Raw genomic sequence first — 18,373 nt, 5'->3', positions numbered from 1 at the left:
AAACTCAAGAGGGCAACTGGACAGGAACCTCATGCATTCCGATAGTTCCATGCCTGCTTTTAAGACACTTTGATTGCGGGCGCCTGGGTGGCTCAGTTGGTTACGCGACTGCCTTCGGCTCAGGTCATGATCCTGGAGTCCTGGGATCAAGTCCCGCATCGGGCTCCCTGCTCAGCAAGGAGCATGCTTCTCCCTCTGACCCTCCCCCCTCTCATGTACACTCTCTCTCTCATTCTCGCTCTCTCAAATAAATAAATAAATCTTTAAAAAAAAGACACTTTGATTGCCTTACAAATCATATTCATCAAAATAAAACTGATCTTTTAATTGTGCCAGATAGAGGGTACTAAATAGACATGGTATCTAAGTGCAAAGGATCTTTTCGGTGAAAGAGGAAAAGGCACATTTTGGGATCAGTTGACAAAATTGGAAATCAGTAGGTTAGATAAAGGTATTATATCCCTGTTGTGGTTACTGCAGTTGATAATATACTATGGTCTACAAGAGTGTCTTTATCATTAGGACGTACACTGAGGTCTAGGTTCAAGGGATTTGCTGTCAGATGGCTCCGAAAGCAATCAAAAATATACGTGTGTCGGGGGGGGAGGGAGGGGGAGGGCAGAATAATAAATGAGTTTAAATGATAACAGTAGGTGAATTTGGGTAAAGGGTATGTGGGATTCTTTGTACTATTCTTGCAACTTTTCATAAGCATGATATTATTTCCAAATAAACAGTTTTTAAAAAGTTTAGGTTTAGGTAAGGAATGATATGAGAGGCAGTCTGGCTTTTTCTGCTAGGACTTCTAAATGGCCATGAGCCAGATGCAGCCTGGATTCTACTCCACAAACATTGGGATTTTCAACCATTTTCAGTCCTCTGTTTCATTTCATTTTGCCCAGTGGAGCTGGGCTCTCCCTCACTGCTTCTGCTTTGAAAAGAGCCGGCCAGGGACGCCTGGGTGGCTCAGTCGGTTAAGTGACTGCCTTCGGCTCGGGTCGTAATCCCGGCGTCCTGGGATTGGGTCCCGCACTGGGCTCCTTGCTCGGTGGGGAGCCTGCTTCTTCCTCTGCCTGCCTGTCCCCCTGCTTGTGTTCTGTCTCTCTCTCTCTGACAAATAAATAAATAAATAAATAAATAAACAAACAAACAAACAAACAAACAAATAAATAAATAAAATCTTTAAAAAAAAAAAAAGAGCCGGCGAAAGGTGTCTGAGGCTTAAAGCAAGGAATCCCCTGGGTTCTTTAGAGGCTAAGATTCTTGACGCATCAGCTCTGGCCCCTGCTGTTTCGTGGTGCAGGATCCCTTCTTCCTGCCAGGCCCTCCAAGGGGATCACAAGCTTGGCCCGTGTCACATAGCACTTGCTCTTTGGGATGACAAGGCAGTGATGCAGCAGATGTTCTCAGTGTTCTGTGGGGAAGCTGAGGCTCATTTCCAGGGAAAGCTCTGTTTTCAGCAGTTGTTGGTCTGTGAGAGCGCCAGGGTGACAGTGTCCGAGGCTGCAGGGACATAGGGAGCCGGCTGGCAGCAAGCTTCCCACGTGGGTCTCCGGAGCTCTGGGCCTCCTGTTTGTGCATCCTTCATGCCCACACCAGTCTGGACTAGTCAGTGTGGTGTCCAGGCTGAAGAGTCCACAAACTGGTTGGTGACAAGATAAAAACAGAAACAGTGTTTAGAAATTATTTTTTTAAGATTTTATTTGAGAGAGAGCGTGAGCACAAGCAAGGCAGAGGGGCAGAGGGAGAGGGAGAAGCAGGCTTCCCGCTGAGCAAGGAGCCCGATGCGGGGCTCGATCCGAGGACCCTGGGATCACGACCTGAGCCGGAGGCAGACGCCTAACCGGCTGAGCCCCCCGGCGCAGCATGTTTAGAAATTCTTATAGCCGTCAGTGCAGCAGTGTCTCATGGTCCCAAAACTCTACGTCAGCAATAGTGTTGAAGTATAAAAAGGAACAAAAAGCAAAGCCCAAACTGGCTCCCTCCCCCGAACCAGGTGGCAGAGTGCTGGCCGAGGGGCTCCCCCACCCCCAGGCCTCAGAGAGTGGGTCACCTTTCTCAAGGTCCTTACCTAAAATCTGTATTTTTTGTAATATGGAATAGAAGTCAGGCCTTTTTCAAAAGGATTCAGAAATGCTTCCAAGGGCACTGGGTTTGGAGTCAAGAGACATGGGTTTCGGTCCCAGATTTACTACACATAGGCTGTGTGACCGCGGGTTCACCGTCAGGGGCTGGACTGAATGACCACTAAGTGCCTCTCAGCTCTCACATGGCCTGATCCTTCTGAAGAGAAGAGCAGGGGCTTTCCCCCACTGGCTGCCCCTACGTGGCCCCTGGTTCCACTTCCACAAGGAGCCAAGGCTGACTGCAAATTTGAGGGAGTGAAAAACTAAAGGGACGCCACAGGAGCATAAATTCCCTTGGCTGGGAATGTAAACTCTCCCCAGAACTGCAGGACATTTAGAATGAACGACTCTGTTACAATCACTGTAGAACAGGGTGGATTTGAGCAAAGGAAGTTTGAATGGCAAAGCAACCATCGAAACTGCCTTCATGTTCTAAGTGAGGGTGACCAGCAGCTAGAATATGTTCCAGACTCCTCACCACTTGGCTTCTTCTTGCTGACTCTGTGCAGCCATGTTAATGAGATGGAATTATGGAAATTGTGGCAAGCGATTTTCAAGTATTGGAACCAAGTGTACAGCTTTGCATGAAGATGGCTTTATTTACCACAGTTCATTACCTAGAGCACTTAGGAGGGTGATTGGATTTTCAAACTTGAACTTGGGCAGTGGGTGTTGTTAGGACCAGAGCTGGCTGCAGGGTTTGGAGATGGGGACACAGCGAGGCTGTGTAGAGTCCCGGCGCTGTGGGATCATGACTCTGTCATCCCTGAGCCCAGCGGCTGGCAAACTTTCTCTTTAAAGGGTCAAGTCGTCAACATTCCATGGAATGTTCGCATCGCAAAACATTATTTTTCCTGCAATTCTTTAAATTAGTCATTTAAAAATGTAAAAACCAACCTTAACTGGCAGACTGTACAAAAACAGGCAGCGGATGGGCCCTGGGGTGTGATGTTTGCTGACCCCTGTTCTAGCTTATTCTCTCATTTCACGTGGGAGGAAACTCAACGTGATCACGTGCTTTGCTTAACTTCTCATGACTGACATCCAAGCTTGGGAGTAGACTGTGACAGTTTTCATTTGCACAGTTGGCCGTTCAAGGATCAAAGTTGGAGCCACAGAAAAAACAATTATTCTCCATGAGAACTCACTTTGCATGTGGGAATAATACTGGGAATTACCACCTGCCAGTAGTTCCTGCACGTGAGAAGGTACGAGAATCACCCAGGGGTCCTCTGAAAACCTATACTGCTGGGCCCCACCCCAGAGCTGCTGATTCAGGAGGTCTGGAGGTATTCTCTTCTCAGTTCCAGAAATGGAGAATGTGAGGTTGACGAAGGTCTAGCCTCCTGCCTGAGGAGAATAGGTAGGTCGTGGTGGGAGTTTGAAGTCATGTCTCCACATCCAAGTGCAGCGGTCACTCGTCTGTTGGAGGATTCTTTTAAGTTAGTGGTGAATTTCAGTAGCATATTTCAAGTTTATTAATGTGTATGTTATGCTCTTTCGAAGTTATCACATATGAAAGCATAGTGATACTATAGATGAAATCACAGGTCTTCTCTTTTGTATAAACAGTATCCATTGGTAAGTAGTTCATTCATTCTGATGCGTTTATCCAGCACCTCGCTAAGTGCTGCGGATGGAGAGCTGAACGAAACCCCATTCCTGTCCTTGGGGAACCCGAGTGAGTTCGGTGGGAGTGGCAGACAAACCACGACGATAGTAAGTGGATGGGAGCACAGTGGGTTGGCTAGGATGGTGGGCTGCGGAAAGATCGGGAGAGTTGAGGGGCCAGTCTTCAGAGCCAGGAGTCTGAGCCCTGTGGATCGGAAGGGCGAGGGAGGAGGTGACTGGAGGTGGTCCCACCCATGACAGAGAGACACAGAGTGAGGAGCATGTCCTTCGTGCCATGGTCATCCTGGAGTTGTCTGAGCCTAGACAGATGACTAATTTCTGTGCCTGGCTTTTCTCAAGCAAGAAGGGATACCTACCTTTTGCTATTGTTAGGAGGGTTAAATGAGTTAGCGAATGTAAAATGTTCACTACTCGCTGGGAATAGTAGAGAAGTGAGTGCATCTTTTATGGTCAGATATTTGCACCCTTTAAATCCGTATGTTGTCTGAAAACCACTCTTCATTTCCATGAGGAGGCCCCCTGTTCCAGTGAAATCGTGGGTCGGATCATTTGAGAACACTTATCTAAGAAGGGGAGGGCAAATCTTTACTATAGCCAGAGTGACCAAAGGAAGGGGCGCTGGTCTGAAAACATTTTAGGAGGAAGGACATTTGACCACCACCCGAACCCAAACCAAAACAACACAAAAAAAGGAAGAAAGAGAAAAAAAGAAAGACCCCACAGTAGTCGGTAGGAAGCTGCCGGGTGAAATTATTGAGGGAAACGAAAACCTCTTATCTAAAAAACCTGTATTTATGGGGATACTGGCCACCTCTGGAGGAAGAAGGGGGAGGGCCTGGGGATGATCACATGGGCGGTGGCCCCTGGGTGCTGGTACCAGCCTCACGAGTGTTCATTTGATTAGTATAGCCATAACTTATTTACACACTGCATATATTTTGTATGTATCACATACAACATAAAAAATTTAAATATATGTACTCACTTGCTTTCACAGTATTCACAGCAAATGAGTGTCTGAAGCATAGGACCAGAGCCGGCAGCTCACAGGGCTTCTGTTTTGCATAAGATATTTTACCCAGCACACTCAGCTCTACAAAGTTGTTTTCTATTGCACCACTTGCTCCATCTTATCCTGAAGTCTTGCATATTTAAAAAAAAAAAAAGTTGGTTGTGATCATGCCGGCAGGGTGCGGCGGGGAGGATCGCTGTTGGATCAATAGAGCAGTGTCCAGGCCCAGCGCACAGAGCAGCCCCCTCACATCTGATCTGGGGGCTTCGGAAACCCACGCTTGTTCCCATGGTAACCGTGGCCCCCCACCCGGCCCCCCTGCCCGGAGCCTTTGCCCCGGCCAGCCCGTGCTGACCCCTCTGCTCTGCCCCAGCCTAGCTGCAGCTGCTCTCCCTCACCCCAGGCCCCCCACTCCTGCCCGGTGGTGGCGGTTACACACCCACAGGTCCTTAAGGAAATGGGCCCTGCCCCTGCAGTCAGGGTGGCAAGCCCAGCCCGGGGTAGACAGTGGCCCGCAGGGGCCCTTCCTCACAGACTGGCTGAGCGCTCGGTGCCCTCAAGGGCAAGGGCGCACCAGCTGCCTCCTGGGGAGGGCTGGCTGCCTGCCCCGGGCCGGCCTGGCCGTGGCTCTGCTGGGTGCCGCGAGTGCACAGGGCAGATGCCAAGTATGTCCCGGGGGCATCTGGGAGGGACGGAATAGCTGCCCGGTCCAGAGATGAGCTGCGCGCAGGCCTTGGGTAAGAAGGTCCGAGTTAGGGATTGAGCTCTGGAATCGGACGCTTACCCCCTCTCTCCCCTGCCGTGTGTGGTTCGCAGGCTGTCAGGGGCTCCTTTTCACAGGAGGGCCTGCTGCCCAGACAGACTCCAAAGTAGGCCCAGGGAGGGCGGCCCCAGTCTCTCCTCTAATTCCTCCGTGCCATGGGGAAGAAATGGCTCAAAACAAGGGACCCAAACAGAACAAGAAATTGCAAGCTCTCAGAATGACACTTACACTGAGAGCTGAACCTTGAAAATAGGAGGGGTCCCACTCCAGGTGGAGGGACCCCCCCCAGTGCCGAGAACATACGCGGGAGAGCAGAGGGGCATCTGGGTGGCTGGAGAGCAGGAGTCCTTGCAGGGCCAAGATGGGGTGAGATCGTCCAAAGGGTCATTCAGGGTGCCTGTGTCCATGTGAGAAGGCTCTCCCTCAGCTTGGCCTTCATGCCCCTGCCCCTGGCCAGTGCACCCACCCTTCCTAGCAGCTCCATGGCCACCACCCCGTCACCTTGCTTCTTTTCTCAACAAACACCTGTGCCCTCCGAACCAGGGCAGAACGGGAAGGCTGCGGAGCAGGGGTTTCCCTTGCTCGCCCGGCTGGCCTACCCCCTTGCCTCGGGGCGGGGGGGGGGGGTTGGTGAGGGCCCCAGTCTCTGCTGCGGGTGCCCCCTCCCCCGCTTGGGGGAGCCTGGCGCCTTTGCCTCGAGGAGTTTCCCTCCTTCCTGCCCACCGGCTCAAGCCCCTTCCATCCTCGGCACCCCTCCGGCTCCCTTGCCCTCAGCCAAGCCTCTCTCCCCCTCTCCAGAACGGTCTCTCCTCTTCCCTCCCTATAAGCGGGCTTCCACCCACCTCCCTACTGACGGGGCGGGCAGCTGGGGCCAGCCGGCCCACGATCTGTTCCAGTACCAAGTGGCATCTCACGCAAAGGCCCCCTCTTCCTCCTGGAAAGCGTCTCCTCCCTTAAGCTCCAGGTCCTTCTCTCCTGGCTGTCCTCCCTCCTCTCGGTCAGTCGTTGGTCTCCGTGGCTTGATGGCTCCCGGGCCCCTGCTAGCCTGTAAATGTGGCCGATCCCCAAGGCCCTGCCCTGGCCCACTGCAGCAGATGTGCAAAGCTGGTAGCCTCCAGGGGGCTTGGATGCCTATATAGAGATTTTTAAATATTTTATTTATTTATTTGAGAGAGAGAGAGAGAGAGAGAGAGAGAGCACCCAAGCAGTGGGAGGAGCAGAGGAAGAGGGACAGACAGGCTCCCCGCTGAGCATGGAGCCCAACTCGGGGCTCAATCCCAGGACCCCAACATCACAACATGAGCAGAAACAAAGAGTTGGACGCTCAACCTACTGAGCCACCCAGGCGCCCCAAGGACACCTGTATTTTGAACAAACTTGAAAACCTCTGCCAGGTTTTCCTGGGTGAATCTTGCCCCGCATTCACGGCCACACCTCTCAGCAGATGTAGCCCACATAGCTGGACATCCAGCCAGACCTGTCCCAGGCCCCAGGCCGCCTACCTGCTCGGTGGGTGCGCGGCTCACAGGTACCTCCCCCTGACTCCAGAACTTCTACCCCAGGCCTGTCCCTCCTCCCATCCTCTCTTTCCTGGTGCAGGGACCACTACTGCCCTGAGGACCAGGTCCACGTCTGTTGGTTTGGCTGCAGAGCTTGCCGGGGCCAGCATCACTAACACTGTGAGCAGCCTGTGGACTCTGGTCCAGCCACACCACCCACTCTCGGTTCTTGGACAGCAGGCCTTTGCAGCACCCCTTCTCCTGTGGGGAGCCCCCACCCCCCCCAAAGACAATACCCATTCCTCTTTCGCATCCTGACTTACCGGCCGTGTGGCCTGAACCAGCCCTTATCCTGTCTGTGCCTGGGTTTCCTCATCCTTAAAGTGGGGATAAGACTAGTTCCTGCCTTGTGGGGTGGTCGTGAGCACTTAGTGCGGGGCCTGGCATGTGGTCAGCACTCTGGAGATGGTCTGTTTCCTGGGTAGGTGCCAGCACCCTGGACCCCACGCTTGCCCAGTGCCCACTGGTTTCCCTGCTTTTACCTGGTCTAGTTCAAGTGCCGAAACTTTTCCTTTTCCAGCTGGTCTCTCCTTAATTGGCTGGGAGCCCCACCCCCCCACCTCCCACCTACCCCCACCTCCAACAACCTCCCTCCCGCCCCGCCGCCTCCAGGGACCAGTTGTAATTCCTGATGTATTTCCAGCATCTACCCTATAGTACTTGACCCATGAGAGGTGCTTACCAAGGAAGGGTTGACCGGTTGATTTGTTGAATTAACTCAATGAACGAACCATTCCTTAACAGTAGTTAAGAACACCTCCGAGTTCGAGTGCTTCCTGTATGGTTTTGTGCCAGTTCACTGAACCTCTCAGCATCAGTTTCTCATCTGTAAAATGGGACGTTAGCACCTACCTTTTAATTCAATAATCCGTGCGGGGGGACTAAGCTCAGGGCTCAGTAAATGTTAGCCGTGGCCGGCGGTGGGAGCTGCAGCTGTGGTTGGCTGAGCGCGCGCACTTAGAAGGACAAACATGAGGGCCATAAGCAGCATGGAAAATAAAAGACGACTTTTATGTCCCAGGACACCCCAGGATATCTCTTCTAACCCATGGTAGTGAAACCTCCAAGAACAGAGTAGAGGCAGGGTTGTGCGGTGTTTGGGGCCGGCTGTTCCAAGAAATAACTTGTTAATTAAAAAAAAAAAAAGTCTTCCCGATATTCATAAAACACCTCGAGAGGGCTGCTACTGAAATTTATTTCCTTAACCGAGTCCCTTTTATCTAAAATATGGGTTTCTTCTTTGTTTCTTTGTTTCTGTCCTTTAACAAATGTGGGTTTGGGTTGTTGTTTTTTACCTTTTCTGAGCTTGTGACTGACTTCGTTGCAGCACGTGAGTGACATAATAGAGGCTGACCTTGAACAAGGAGGGAGCATGTCTTTCAAAGGGGGAAAAGTCCCCCAAGATGGCCCTGGGGTGTGCAAGCTGGCTCCCACTGTGAAGCTGGGGGGGCTTCTGCCTCGGGGAAGGAAGGCTTTCCGGAGGCCCTTACGCCTCACGTCGTCGGTGGTACTTCTGCAGGATGACACCCAGCTTGATTCAGCCGCTCCGGGTGGGGCCTGGGTGCTCTCAGGTAATTGCCGCAGGCATCTGAAGCCTACGGTTTGCAAAACGTTGCCAACAGAGCCTGGCCTAAGTCCTGGGGGCTCCAAGGGAGGAGGGTCCAGGCAGGAACTGGCCCCCTTTCTGGCTGTAAGCCAGTGTGGCCAGCCCAGGGCCGGCATTTTGTGCTGTGAGGAGAGCAGGGTTTGGCTCAGCCCATAGCTCTGGATCAGGCAGCCACCTCTTTCCAGGAGCCCAGAAACACACACTCAAGCCATCAGTCCATAGGACTGTTACTCCATTTGATCAAAGCACAGGGCAAGGGACCACATGGAGAAAGTCCACTCCTGGCGCCTTGCTGCTGTTAAGCCTTAATGGTGTCATCCATTTATCGCATGTTTCTCTTGCATTTGTTTCCAGCCAGCATGAAACCAGTGGGCTACTACCTGGCTAGTGCTTAGCCTGGGGCTGTCTCCACACCCAGGACTTGGGGGGAGGTGGGGGAAGCCACCCAAGGGTTTAGATAGCTCAGCTGCTAATGATGATGCTTGTCCTCTGATTCAAATATCCAAGCAGCAGGTTGTCTGCTTCTCAAAGAAAAAGCTTCTTCTCCTCACCTCTGCATCTTCTACGGGACCCACTCCAGTGCTGGGCAGCAGAGCAGATGCTCAGATGAGCGGTGGCTGCCTGCATCTGTCGGTGGGTCAGCCCAGGCAGAGTGCCCCTGCCCCGCACCCCCGCAGCCCGCTGGCGGGGCTTCTGGGCCGCCCTGGGATGTCCTCGCCCCTCCAGGAGAAGGTGCAGGAAAACTCCCGTTTGATCTGACGTCCAGGGGTGGTTTTGAGGCTGTTCTCAGGAAACCTTGTCCCCATGTGACAGTGTGATCGGTGGCCGTGGGGACAGAGGGGGCTTCCCACAGCTGCAGTGCCCTGGCTTCCCCAGGATCAGAGGCAGGGTCACAGGGGCCAGGGGGCATGACTACCGTGTATACAGTGTCAAAAGCAGGAAACCGCTCACACTTGGCTGGAAGATCTTGGTATTCGGTTCTGCCCCAGCCTGATCCAGGACACTGGGAAGCCAGTCAGGGCCGGAGCAGCTGACCCTGGCCCTGAACAGCCACACACACAGGTGGGAAGAACTAAGTCCTGCCATGGCTCCTTCCTTGCTCTTTTTCCAGAACCCGCAGGAGGCTTGAAGCTAGGAGGCGGGGCTTGCGCCTGTGGGCGGGGCCAGATGGCGGCCCCCCGCGCAGGGGACAGGGCGGGCTGTGTAAGCATGCGTCCTGCCGCCTGGGCGCCTGCCACCGGCTCTCGGTTTCCTGCTCTTCGCACTTGCAGCTGTAGGAAGTAGCAAAAGGCCCGGGCGTGCTTGAAAAGGGGGAGCCCTCAGTGCGAGAGGAGGAGAAGGAGACCGGGGTGGGGACCCAAGTGTGCCTTCTGGGACAGCTTGAACAAAGATGCCTACAAAAATCCTTCCAAAGTTGAGAAGGGCGGGCAGGGCCCGCGGTCGATGCAGTCTCGGAAATGGACAGGCTTGCAGATGGCACAAGAATCTGGGAAAGCGTGAGCAATACTAGAGTGTCAGGTTTCCCAGAATGTAGTTTTACCCGCCGCCTCCCTGTTAGGTTAGGAAAGGAGTTCGCCCACCCCCAGGCCCGGGTCTCTGCCCTCGTCAATGCTTCATTGTGTTGCGAGCACGCAAGAAGCTTGGACGGCCGCAGGAAGGCTTAACTGTGGGGCAGCCTGACGCCAGTGTCTGCACATCACCTCATGGCCTTTGACTCAGTGAGTGTTGGACATGTAGCGTGGAGTTTGAAATGCATCTTGAGCTTTTAAAACCCTTTCCCTGTGAAAATACAAGTTAATTTCACCATTAGTGCTTTTGGTTGGCCAGGAAGGGTGCAGGACACAGCCAACTTCTTTCCAGAACAGTTCTGGGTAGTTGTGCAACTCTAAATTTAATCCAAAGCCTACATTTCCAGGGGTGAGTGTGCTGTAGGAAGCCGTCTGTGGACAAATGAGGATAATAGTTTGAGTGAATTAGCAAGTCTGGAGAGGAGGACCCATCAGCAGAATGACAAATTTAGGATCTTTAAAGACATCTGGTCAGCGATGCCGGAGCTCATGATTGACTGAGTGATTAATAATGGAAAACCCTTAGTTCAGTGTTTCTGCTGTCCCTCGCCCACTTCCCCAGCCAGGGCGGGCCGTCTGCTCCAGCCTCCCAGATACGTTTCCAGCTGAACAATGGAGGCATTTAGGCCCCTCGTCCTCGACCTCTGTGAGTTTAAGGTTTTGGTTTTTCTTCTCCTTATCCAACTTCTCTGTGTGTTTCCTCATTGACAACTCCGGGAGAAGGCTCCTGATTCCCTTTCACATTTGATAAGATTCCATTCAGCTTAATCAGTGCTGCGTTCCAAGAGCCTGCTGCTGGCCAGCGCCTCTCCCCTCAGGGTCGCCTGGATTTACAGCTCCGGGCTCACCAACCAGGGCTTCCCTCGGACATGCACAGCAGCGGGACACACTGAAGGGCTGAAGTTGGCCATTGCCCCTCTTGCTCGCTGCAGCTGGTTGCCCCCGCGTCTCGGGACCCATCCCTAACTCTGCGGTGGATCTCTCTGCAGGCTAAAGCAGCTGGACAAGCACAGCCAGGCCACGGCCCAGCAGCTGGTGCAGCTTCTCAACAAGCAGAACCAGCTTCTGCTGGAGAGACAGAGCCTATCAGAAGAGGTGGGACGTCTGAGATCCCAGGTACTGTGCAAACCCAGCACAGGGGTGGGGCGCTGGGGAAAGTCCTCTGGGTCGGCTCACCCACCAGAGAACACAGCAGCGTCTGTGTGTGGGGCTTTTTCTCATTCCTTGTTTCAGAGCTGCGTCGGAACAGGTGAAATCCCCAGTGATCCCATTGGGCAGCTCGTAAGCTGGCAGGGGGATCCTGAAGACTATGCTGGGCACAGTGGGGGACACGGATGTGAGGGCCATGGGCCTGCCCTCTTGAGGGAGCTAAAGTTCATGCACAACAACCCTCGATTCAACAGGCCACACTGAGGGGCACAGTCCGTGGAAGGACATGGAAGGCTACGGTGGTGAGCAGGCTTCTTGCAGGAGGTAGACTCTGAACCACCCCTGGGGGATGTGTACAGTTTGAATTGGTTGAGGAGAGAGGGGCTGCCAACTGGGGGAGCCACGGTGACTGGACTGCAGGAGTCTTGTCCGAAGTCAGCTGCCGGATAATTGAGCCCAGCAGCGCTACCCTTAGAGTGCACACTAACTCTTGTTACCCTTGAACGAGCTTGCAAGATCGCTTCCTGTCTCCGCTTTGCAGATAGGGAAACCGAGGCACCAACAGCCTGCACAGCTAGCAAGTAGGGACACTATGCATGGCACCTAAGGCTGACGCCACAGCCCTGGCCTTCTGTTGAGGGTAGACCTGGGGCCACCAGAAGGGACAGTGGAGGGAGGAGAATATCCAGGAGAGTCTGCAGTGTGGCGTGAGACCTTTTTCCCCTAAGTGGCTTCTCTTCCTGTCAGAGGAACTGTACTTTTTGCCCCATCAAGCAATGTGTTAGGATAATGAGGCGGTCCAGGGGCTGGCCACGGTCTCCTCCTTGTCTTAGGACCTTGTATTAGGATTGCCCCCAGGTGCCCACACAGTGAGTGCTGGGAATGATTAACGGAAAGAATGCCTCTGGAAATGAGAAGAGGGGGAAACTGTCTCTCATTCTTCTTTCAAAATGTGCTGAATGGGTATCAGGGAGCCGCTCTCCTCTGAGTGAATTTTCCCACTCAGCGCACCAAAACCCTCAACAGGAACTACTCATTTTTCCACGTAGAGAAAGAGAACACTCCCAGTGCCAGGCGCTGAACTACGGCCTGGGGTTGGGGGCCCACCTGTACACCATGCCCCTGGTGCCACTGACCCTCTCATACGATGCACCATGGTCGTCCGGGAAGGCTTGCTAACAGGTAACTGCGAGGAACACGGATTCAGGGCCTCTGTTCACACATGCCAGGAATCGACATTTTTAACAAGCTGGTTGGGTAATTCTGAGGGACTCGGAGCTCTAGAGCCTCCGAAGGGCTTGGGCGCAACCTGGGCCACAGCCCAACTGTCTGCGCGGGTCCTGCAGGAGGCAGGGCGAGCGAGCTGTGAAGCCAGCCAAGGGTTGGGGCCACCGGCTCTCCAGGCAGGTGACTAGGCTCCTGTCACACGCAGTGGAGGGACAGGGGCTCCTAGCATGAGTGAATCCTTTGGCTCTAGGAGCCAAGAACCACTTCAGAATAAGACTGGTGGGGCGGGCGCCTGGGTGGCTCAGATGGTTAAGCGTCTGCCTTCGGCTCAGGTCATGATCCCAGAGTCCTGGGATCGAGTCCCACATCGGGCTCCCTGCTCCTTGGGAGCCTGCTTCTCCCTCTGCCCCCCCCCCCCGTCTCTCATGAATAAATAAATAAAATCTTAAAAAAAAAAAAAAGACTTGTGGGGCATCTTCTGTACAAGCTCTGAGCACATGGCAGTTTCCTGTTGATTCTGGACCAGAGCATTGTCATGTAGGGTTTCCCTTTTAACTCCCCATCTGCCTACCTCGCAGCCATTCAGATCTTAACATGGGCCATCGGTGCTTAGACAACTCTTCCAGGGCTTTAAAAAACTTGATAATTGCCAAATGGATTGCAAAATTTTCATAAAATGCATTTAAAAAAAAGAAAACCCAAAACCTCAAAAAATCCTCAGAAAAATGAGCAGGTCTTTTTTCTCTTGCCTGAAGCCACAGAGATGCTTTGACCATCCTGAGTTATCTGATACCAGCCCATCTGGCTCATCTCTAAAGGGATCTTTCAGATTCAAATAGTACATTTGGAGTTATTTTAATATGAACAGGACAAAAGACATTTCATAGAGGGACTGTTGGCTTTCAGTAGCAAATACTAGCATTCAAAGAAGAGGCAGGGATCCAGTTTTGCAAGCTCGCTGTGGAATATCTAAACCGAAGGCCTGCTCTTTCTACCCAAGTGTGGCATTAGACCTACTTCGGCCATGGAATAAACTGGAATTGTGAGTTTAGCTTCCAACCGCTGAGGGGAACAAGGCCGCTGTGTGCTCCCAGCAGGGATCTCAGAGGACACAGCCCGCTGCGAGCTCCTGAGCGACCAACCCCGCTCCCTGTTTTCCTGGAGAGACACTGGTTCATCTCTCGTTTAGGGATGAACCGTTTAACTAAAGGCTTCCGTTTTCTCAGCTTGGATGGATTAAGCATAAGGACTTAACTGCTTATGTCAGACTCTCAAACTCGGTCCACCTGACACCCAGCAGGGAGTGGAGAGCTCCTGGCCTGGGCCGCTGCTCCATAGCTGAGTCCCAGGCCTCTGGTTTGCTCCCAGGCCCCGAGCCCTGGGCCCTGGAGCAGATGACGGACCTCAGGTCGGCCTGCCGCCTCTGACAGGAAACAGCGACGTCTGTTCAGAAGGCTTTCTTATTCTCAATCGTTTCTGCTTACATCCTGAAACCCGCACAACAGTCTGGCAGAGCGAGCCGGTCGTAGTCGTAACTAGGCCGCGGTGATGGTTTTAACCGTGACGACTCCAGTCTTCCCCTGCAACACTGCTGGCCGCCAATGGGCCTGGCTCAGGGCTTCAGGGCCGCCTTGTTCTTCGTGTGACTAAAAGCGGTGGCTTTGTTACTCTCCTGCCTCATGCTGCGGGTGGGGAACTTCTAGAAAATGGCTTTTAAAATGTCCTAAAATGGCTATGCTGGTCATCCCGAAGACCTCCACCCAGCCTGCCTGCAGACACGGCCCCACGGCCCCTCCCTGAGCACGGGCCCTGTGGCCTCCTCTTGGTGGGGACAGAGACTCTGGCTGGGTCTCAGGGGAGTGGTGGCGGGGCCTGGTGGCTGGGAGCAGGGGATCAGTGGTCTGGGACCCAGCGCCCGGGGCTCTAACATCTGGCCAAGGAGGGTGGCACCAGCTGCTGAGGAGATCAGTCTTTTCTTGGGGAGAATGGCAGCTGAGCGATGGGAAAGAACAGAAGTTGTCCGTTTAGAGGATGGTTTTATACCCCGAGAGTCTGTGGAGGAACTACTCATTGGGCAACGATTCGGGGTTCCGATTTGCGTCTTCTGATAGCTGCCTTCCCCCCGGGCCCTAGGGCTCCGTCCTCAATGCTCGGTCTGGGGAGGGGCGCCCTTCCAGTCCCTGCAGACGAAGCATCTCTACAGTCGGGACGCTCTCCTGAGACTGACTTATCAGTGATTAATCAGTTGGCCCTGTGACTTTTGTGCATTCTTGGCAGTGAACTGACTTTCTAATTTGATTCAAACTTGTGCTTGGATCCAACAGCCACATGTGATTATAATGAAAATCATGGATATTGTCTCATTACATGGAAGGATCTGGCCAGAGAGCCGAAAGGAGCAAAGAACCGGGCACAGGGGAGGAGGGGAGGCAGGGCCCATTTGTGCCCTGAAGCCAGGGGCAGGGCACCTTCAGAAATGGCCGCTCGAGGGAGGGTCACTGGGCAGGGACTGAGGAGTGGGGGGGTGCCTGCCGCTCACCCCGGATGGGACCTGGAGATGTACGCAGGTTTGCGGGGGTCCTTCCTGAGCCCTGGGGGCCTCGCTGGCCTCACGTGGGTGCTTCCCCGAAGTTAGCTACCTGCAGGACAGATGGTGCTTGAATAGAACAGCAAATACACTGAATAAAATAAATTAGAAAGCCTCCTCCTGAACCAAGAGTTTTTGGAAAGAATTCTAAATAGATGAAAACAAACAATTTGATTTCAACCAAATTGTTGTTTTTTTGTTTTTATCCTGATTTTCACCCGAATTGTCAGTCTCAAAAATAAACACTGATACATTCCCAGAAAATATTTTTCAAATAAAAACTGACTCTGTTAAAGTTTGCCCTGATTCTTTCAAAACTGTGTACAAGACACTGTCAACCAAAGTGACTTGCATATTTTTTTAAATACACTTGAACATATGCAGCTAAAATGTCATTAACTCCCTGCTGCCTGAGTGTTTCTCAAGAGTGACACGAGACCCCTGGTGCTGTGTTGCCAACATAAGGGTCTTGCGACCCTCAGAGAAACTTCCCGAGCAACTCGAATAACACAGTTTAACTTTTGTGGGTTGGTTGTTTTTTTGTTGTTGTTTTTTTTTCCCACGGAAGGCCCTGTGTGTAATTAATATTGAAAAGCACATACGGCTTCATTGAAGCCAAACTTGTTCTTCCGTTTAACAGTTCACTTTGTCCAAGAGTGAATAATTTCAGAATGAGACTCATGGAAGAAAAATAAATCGAATTTTCTGTTGCTTCAGACACACTTGCTCCAGTTATTGCTTCCTGAGTCAGACGTTACATTTTGCAATATAAATTCACAATCAAGATTTTAAAGGGAGTTAAATATTTTAATCCAATTAGACAAGTTAACAAAACACTGAATATTGCATGGAGTGTGGAGAAGTGGTTCTTGCCTTTAAAAGACTGTGATTCCGTCACATTACAACCCCAAATGTCAGTGTTGTCTTTATTCTTAACGCTTTCAAACATGAGGCAGCCAGAGGCTCCTCTCTGTGCTGTTGGTGACACTGTCTGTCCTTTGGGAATTCTTAAAAATCTATTTACCATGGAAACATGGTCCCTATAAAACACAGACACCTGCCCATGTGCAGGGGAAGTTCGCAGGACTCGCGGGATTCCAGAAAGCTGGAAGATGACATCGTTGGATCGCACGAGTTGTGGGACCCTGGTGTCGGCAGAGCTCCGGGGAGGAGCGGGGCGCAGGAGCTGCCAGATCCGGGGGTGCCTGGGCACTCTGACCCCAGCTGTGCGCACCCAGGGCTCCCGGCTTCCCCCGCCCCCCTGCCGGGCCGCGGGTCCAAGGCCAGCTCCAGCTGCTGTTTTCCAGAAAGCCAAGGAAGCATCGCCCCGCCTTTGTTCTGCAAGGAAGGCTTTCCCGCCTCTGCCTTTTCCTTTCTCTGGTTTCTCCCGACTCTTCCCGCTTTGGGAGCCCAGACGCAGGGAGCCAGGCCTGCCGTCCCCGTGGTCTAGGGACCCCGGGGCTTTGACCTCTGTCTGCACAGACCAGTGGTCGTCAGAGGCCCGAGGGGAGAAGGACTGCCGGGTGTGCCTGTGACCTCATCGTGAACTCTGGGCCCGCTTTGCACCTGCCCACAGCTGGATGGATTCCTGGGAAGGTCAGTGAGCATGTGGGCCACTTAGCAGGGCGTGAGGCAGGACTCTGCCTCGTGTGCCCTGCGGCTTCTGCCACGTCGCGGTGCCCCCCTGAAGGCCACATTCCATGAGGTTCTGCAGAGGGCTGGTGAGGGCACCTTCCTCCGAGCGAACCGGTGACCACCTGGAGGAGTCCACATGGCCTGTGTGTGCCGGCCAGCCTTCCCCATGACTCCTGCTCAGCTCCACAAAGATCACACTTGGTGGCTTATGTGCTCTTGCTGAGTGGGTCAGAAGAGCACAAGAGAGCCTGGACTTCAAGGTCACACCACCGGGGGCTCAGATCTCAACTCTGTACCACTTTGGGAAAGTGGTTTAGCTTTCCTATCACTCAGGTCCTGGTCAAAACCCAAACCGAAACCAAAAGCCAAACAAAACCCTTCAAAAGAAAACCGGCTTTCCCTTAGGAGGGAGCCCCCGCATGACCCCGACTCCGGCGAAGGTGACCGTGAAGCTGGGGTTGGCAGGCATGAAGGGGCCACTGGATAACTCATTCAGTGTCCTTTTTGTACAGGTAGGAGAAAGAAGGCCCAGAGATGAAGTGAACAGAACTGGGAAGTGACTGGCAGGGAACTGAACTTCTCAAGAAGATGTTCAGTCCCTGGGCCGCAGGCTGCGGGGACGGGTGGGCATCCATCCGCCTCTCTCCCGGGGCGGGGCCTGCAGCCGGCTCTGGCCCCCCAAGCAGTAGCTACTGGTGGCTTCCCTGGAGCTCTGTTCACTGGGGACAAGCTTGAGAATGCCCCAGCTGGAGGTGGGGGGCGGGACGCTTTTCTCTGGTTAAAAATAGATGCTTTCTTGCCCAAGGTACAAGGAACCGGGCCATTTTTTGACCTGGCCGCACAGAGAAGGAAAATGTGCAAATGAGCGAGATGGGTGGGGATGTGCATTTGGGGGTAACTAGTGAGAGGCTGGGTGGAGGTTCGCTGATGGAAGCACGGGTCAGGCTGGGGCTGAGCATGCGTGGTCTGTGAGCAGGGGTGAGGCAGGCCGGGCATTCCCCGGGGTGGGGGGCCCGGGGGCTTGGGAACAAAGCGGCAGAAAAGGCTCCGCTGGACCCCACAGCGTGGTTGCCTGGGGAACAATTCAGGTCACCCAGAGAGACTCATTTTTTAAACTCTGAATTTCAAGTTAAACTTCAGAAATAAACACAAAAGTCAGGGTTTGTGGAGAGAAGGCTCTATTAGGTTTTAAAACCAGAACAAAGAAAATGGGGTTGCAGCAGCAGGCGTGCAGACGGGGGCACGTCTGTCATCTGTGGACAGTATTTCAGAAGAGCAGCTGCCAGGGTGCCCCATCAGCCCTCCCCTTGCTGGGAGGGCAGCCCCAGACCACGGCAGATGTGGCCACACCAGCTAAGCAGGCCGCAGCAAGGGCCATGGTGACAGGCTGGAAGGCAGAGGATGGGGAGGCGGTGGCCGAGGGCTCCAGTTCCAGTTCAGACCAGCTAATGTCCCACTGGCACGCGCGTCCTCACCCCCCCTTCACAGCCAGACCGTGATCACTGTGGT

At 53.3% G+C, this 18,373-nt stretch overlaps 1 protein-coding gene across 2 annotated transcripts in view; it reads left to right on the top strand.

The window, feature by feature from the left end:
- The window catches only part of SDCCAG8 (SHH signaling and ciliogenesis regulator SDCCAG8), a 232,069-nt gene that overhangs the window by 211,449 nt on the left and 2,247 nt on the right, over window positions 1-18,373 (top strand). Inside the window, exons 17-18 of one of the 2 annotated variants that reach the window (XM_025877581.2) lie at window positions 3,743-3,845; window positions 11,256-11,382. In XM_025877581.2, coding sequence (XP_025733366.1) covers window positions 3,743-3,845; window positions 11,256-11,382 — 230 coding nt within the window. The remainder of the gene's footprint in view (window positions 1-3,742; window positions 3,846-11,255; window positions 11,383-18,373) is intronic. The other variant, XM_025877582.2, reaches the window with a different exon arrangement.

The sequence above is a fragment of the Callorhinus ursinus genome, unplaced genomic scaffold (genome assembly GCF_003265705.2).
Source record: "Callorhinus ursinus isolate GAN/ISIS: 27379988/994484 unplaced genomic scaffold, GSC_fseal_2.0 scaffold13, whole genome shotgun sequence".
NCBI classification, from domain to species: domain Eukaryota; kingdom Metazoa; phylum Chordata; class Mammalia; order Carnivora; family Otariidae; genus Callorhinus; species Callorhinus ursinus.
The sequence above is the reverse complement of the archived record's forward strand: the minus strand, read 5'-3'. Positions and strand labels throughout refer to the sequence as shown.